Source organism: Humulus lupulus, chromosome 6 (genome assembly GCF_963169125.1).
Source record: "Humulus lupulus chromosome 6, drHumLupu1.1, whole genome shotgun sequence".
NCBI classification, from domain to species: Eukaryota; Viridiplantae; Streptophyta; class Magnoliopsida; order Rosales; family Cannabaceae; genus Humulus; species Humulus lupulus.
Genome location: NC_084798.1, coordinates 49393116 through 49398297, shown reverse-complemented (window position 1 = coordinate 49398297; position 5182 = coordinate 49393116). Strand labels below are relative to the sequence as shown.

At 32.5% G+C, this 5182-nt stretch overlaps 1 protein-coding gene across 1 annotated transcript; it reads left to right on the top strand.

Moving 5' to 3' along the window:
- Positions 1–404: 404 nt before the first annotated feature.
- Positions 405–4706, top strand: LOC133782158 (uncharacterized protein At4g06598). The gene is made up of 5 exons (XM_062221361.1): positions 405–584; positions 1632–2349; positions 3158–3237; positions 3489–3611; positions 4043–4706. The coding sequence occupies exons 2-5, from the start codon at positions 1634–1636 to the stop codon at positions 4249–4251; spliced, it is 1128 nt and encodes a 375-aa protein (XP_062077345.1). The 5' UTR covers positions 405–584; positions 1632–1633; the 3' UTR covers positions 4252–4706.
- The last annotated feature ends 476 nt before the right edge of the window (positions 4707–5182 follow it).

Here is a 5182-nt window from a genome sequence, read left to right as displayed (position 1 = left end):
AATTAAATGAGAATAGGTTCAAGTTCAATTAATATGAATTTTTTTAGTTTTATATAACTTTATAACTTGTAGAAACTTAGGTAAAATACTATTTGTAAAACTAAAGCTACAAATTTTCGAAAAATACCTAAAACAAAAAATATCTTCACAAATGTAACATCATATGACTAATTATTACTTACCCCAATTTTTATTGGTAGTTGGCAATCAGATTTGTTTTTTTTATCATAACATATAATTTTCACAAAATAGAAAATCAAAATTCTTTATAGAAAAGGTGAAAATGAAAAATAAAAGGCAATGAAAGGCTTGAATAGTATTTAATAGATATTTTGGGGGTGAAAGTGTGAATTACACAAAACCTAAAAACACAAACAAAAATTGGTTTATACTTTTTAGTTTTCATTCCAACCAGGCCTCAACGAGAGAGAGAGAGAGAGAGAGGCGCTTGTTTGAAGTAGAAGGAAAAACAGCGAAAACGAACCCTAGAAGACGATTTTTGTTCTCATTTTTTTTGCTTTAAAATTTCAATATTCTTACTTTTCTCATTGCATTTTGACATCTTGATTCTTAATTCCAACAAGGTACGCATGCCCCCTTTTCATTTTTTGTTTTTCAAAATCGTCGATAACGAAAGCATTTTTTTTAAGTATAGTTTTTTGATTTTGGTTTCGAAGACGAATCTTTCTCCTGTTTCTGTAAAAGTCAGCTCTTAATCTTATAGATGCATCGTTTGTTTTCTGGAATCACATAGATTCTGTTCCAAAGGATATATATATATTTTCATTCTACATTACTTTGTTTGTTTATTCTCTGTTTGGTTCTTGAGAAAATGTGAGATGAGAAAACAAAATAATGGCTTGAATATTTAATTTCTGATTTTGTTTAGGTCCCTGAGGAAATATATCACATTTTTGTTTTTGTGGCAAAAAAAAAGGAAAACTTAAATTGCTGTTTAGGGATTGATACCTTGAAAGATGTTTCTTTTTCGTTAGTTTTCTTCATAGAACATAGGATTGAATTGAGATTGAAGGGGCTATGTATTAGAAAATTTTCTGTAGCAAGTGGGATTTACTTGTGTTAGATTGATGTGTCATGTGAGCCAAGGATGGCTTATTTGAAACATCTTACTGAATTGTATGGTTTCGTATTGATAATTCTGTAGAAAATGTTCTGGTGATGCATTGTTATGGCACATAGTTTACCCTTTCTTTCTGTAGTTAACTGTTTTATTTACTGTGTCATGTGAGCCAAGGATGGCTTATTTGAAACATTTTACTGAATTGTATGATCTCGTATTGATAATTCTGTTGAAAATGTTCTGGTGATGCATTGTTATGGCACATAGTTTACCCTTTCTTTCTATAGTTAACTGTTTTATTTACTGTTTTGGTATAATATTGCTTTTCTTTGTTCTTAGTGGTCTTTCTGTCAATTTGTTTTTCAAAATGGTGCATTTTTCCATGGTTTCATTCCCTTTTTTTTTTAAGTAAAGAAAAAAGAAAAATAACTTTGATTTGGTTTTGGTGCTGTGCTTTCCCTTTTAAAGTATTATCGAGTTTATGGTTAGTCTGTCACAATGCTGATCACGGATTCATTTGTTAATGCCGGACATACTTTTTGCTTCTCAGCTATGGCAAATTCAAAGGGGTCGACTAACTTTAGGAGCTTGATGTACTCTGGGAAACATGCTCTACTTCCTCCAAAAAGTCCATTTCCTAGTGTTTCGCCATCATATGCTGATTATGTTATTAGTCCTGCAGTTGGATCAAAAGCTGTTCAGAAACCTAGAGAAGGAAATTCACATCATCAACGAACTTCCTCAGAGAGTTTTCTTGCTGAGGAACAACCTTCTTGGCTTGATGATCTTCTTAATGAACCAGAGACACCTGTACGCAGAGGAGGCCATCGACGATCATCAAGTGATTCTTTTGCGTATGTAGATGCAATTAATAACTCAAATATTGATTATTCAGCTCAGGATGATTTCAAATATAGGAATTTGCTATCAACTCCTTCTTGGGGATCTCAAGACTTCGATCATCATAAGGATTTGCGACATGCTTCATTCTATGCAGAAATGAACATGGCAAAACAGAAGAATAGAACATGGGACTCTTCTTTGAATGTAAATAACCCAGGTGGCCTTCCTTCTGGCAAGGATAATATATCTCGTCAGGGTTCAGGATCTTTTTCCATGCCACTGGAAGCAGATGGGCATCCATCTACAGCAAGTGAAAAGCATGGCTTAGTTGAAACTAGTCCACATGATTCAAAGACTTCTGACAAAAAGGATTGTCCTAGTATTAGGCCTTCATCTTCAGATACTGATACCAAACGTGCTAAACAGTACGTAGCTAAATTATTTGTTTATTTTTGCATATCTAGCATTTACCTTGATAATAACATTAGCACAACTGCAATTATTTTTTATGATTTTTCTGTTTCTTGATTTAGTGATGCTTAATATAATTTTATGCATATTATCTTAAAAATAATTATTTTGTAGTCAGACTTTAGCTAGTCTACTTTGATTTTTATAGGTTTATAATAGTAGCAACCTTTACAGAAAGTAATGCAGTACAATATATTAGAAATATGAACACTTTTTGTGCATATTTGCTCAGCACATTCAAAATGATGTTTTTTTTTCTCTGCGAGTTAATCACATGTAAACCCACAAGGAAAAAGATGGATAAACTGGCATAAAAACATTTGAAATTTGTACTAATTAGTCAAGTTCTTATTGATTAATAGGCTATAGGGTCATTGTCTGAACAATTTCTCTGAGATTTCGGCCATTTATTTTAGAAATTGATTCTCATTGTCAAGTTGTTTTTCTACTGCTTTTGTTACTTTCATGCTCCGAGGCTGTATGATGGTTTTACATGGTAGATTCAATTTTTTTTCCTATTAGGGTCATTGTCTGAACAATTTCTCTGAGATTTCGGCCATTTATTTTAGAAATTGATTCTCATTGTCAATTTGTTTTTCTACTGCTTTTGTTACTTTCATGCTCCGAGGCTGTATGATGGTTTTACATGGTAGATTCAATTTTTTTTTCTATTGAAAATAAATATTCAAACCATGTGTGTGAGTCTGAAACAGGATTATGAATGGAACACTACATTGATAAACTGAAATTCTATTTGTGCAGGCAATTTGCCCAGCGCTCACGGGTCCGGAAACTTCAGTACATAGCTGAACTGGAGAGAAATGTACAAGCTTTACAGGCAAGTATTAGGCGGGGAGCATATTTTAAAAAAAAAGTATTAGTAGTGGGAAGAGATATGACATAGATTAATCTGTAGTTAAAAGACTGGATTGATGTTGACTAAAAAATGGTTTAATTGTTATTATTTGTTCTGGAGGACTCCTTTTGTATCTAGATTCTAGTGACATTTCATATTTTCCAACCCAGAGTATTCTTCTAATTTTTTTAATAGAATATCGTTTAATTGTTTTTGTTTGTCTGATTCTACAGGCAGAAGGTTCTGAAGTTTTGGCAGAACTTGAATTTCTCAATCAGCAGAATCTTATTCTGAGCATGGAAAATAAGGCCCTTAAGCAACGGCTAGAAAGCTTAGAGCAGGAGCAACTTATTAAATACTGTAAGTTTGTTTAGTTGATTGTTAATGTTTAGGCAACTTATGCAATTCCCTATTTTATTTATTTGATCTGATATTCATCTGGTTATAGCTAAATATTTGAAAAATGTTCTAAATTTTCTTGAGGATTTTGTGAATGGAAGAACTTGTGCTTGTTTAAATGGTTGGAAAAAACTACTGTTAGGACTTGTGGAGCTTGGGTTCCTTTTCTGTATGTTTCAGTTTTGAGAAAATTGATTTTCTTCTAGATGCAATGGCCGGTTCTGATATTAATATTAATCATTAATTTTCTAGTGTAAGTGGAAAATTATAACAATAAAAATGTCAATGCTGCTTTGAAAGATATCACCGATCTTCCATTCTGGGCATGTAGATACAGACACAAAATATTAAAAAAGGACTAAGATATGTTGTGTCATCGTTTCCTTGTTTAGTGGAGCATGAAGTACTGGAGAGGGAGATTGTAAGGCTAAAAACCTTGTATAAGCAGCAACAGCAGCCACCTCCGCAACAACAACAACCATCTTCTAGCCACAGACGCACTAACAGCAGAGACCTTGAGTCTCAATTCGCAAATCTTTCTATGAAACACAAGGATTCAAATTCAGGTCGTGATTCTGTGACGGGTCAACTTCGCATCTAGATGTAGGTTGAGCCATGTTCTGCCATTTCTCATCCTTGATTAACGCTGCCATATCTAACCAAAATTGTTGTTTCCCTTGTTCGGGATAAAGCTAAGCTCACATTGCTTGATGCCTTCTACCACTTTGTGCATTTCGATTTCGACTATTTCATGCCTTTTCAGTTAAGTTAATATCTCGTGCACCTGGTAGTCGCCGCCAGAAAATTCTTCAATTTTGGGCTGGCAACTCACCGGAGGTGGTAACTCAGAACAGCCTCAATATTTCTGTATTTCTGTATTGTTAAGTGATCATAATTGATAATTCATAAAATGTTGTATGCTCCATTTTTTTTTTCAATTGAAAATGTCCACCTATTGTGAGGATTCTAAGGGCTGTTGGAAGCTCTATGTACTGCATAATGCTTAGAATGTTTATTTGTAAAATGTGTTTAATGAAATCCATCGAGTTCGTACTAGTGTTTACTCGGATTTTAGCATGGTGCTGAAAATAACAAAAGAAGTTTCAAGAAAATTTGAAACTATTTTGGTTTCTTGATATTTTTAGTTGAAAGTTGTGGAAATATGACATCTATGAAAAAAATAAGATTTGCCCAGTTTGATTGGGGGATAGAAATCGAATGGAAATGAATGCATTTCTTTTTTAAAAATAGTTTATACTTTTCTGGACCTGTGTGTTTTTTCTAATGATCTGTTTGGATTCTGTGTTTTAAAAAATTTATTTTTGGATTCTATATTTTGTAATGGTTCAAATAGACTCCTAAACTTAATTTTAATAAAAATAAAATTGAATATAACAGCACAGTTTTTAAGGAGAATGATTTTATTTTTGTTCTGAAGTATTTGTGATTTCAGTTAAGAAAATTTTGATCAAAATTAGATTTAAGATTCTATTTGAACTATTTTACAAAATATAGGGTTTAAAAAGTAATTT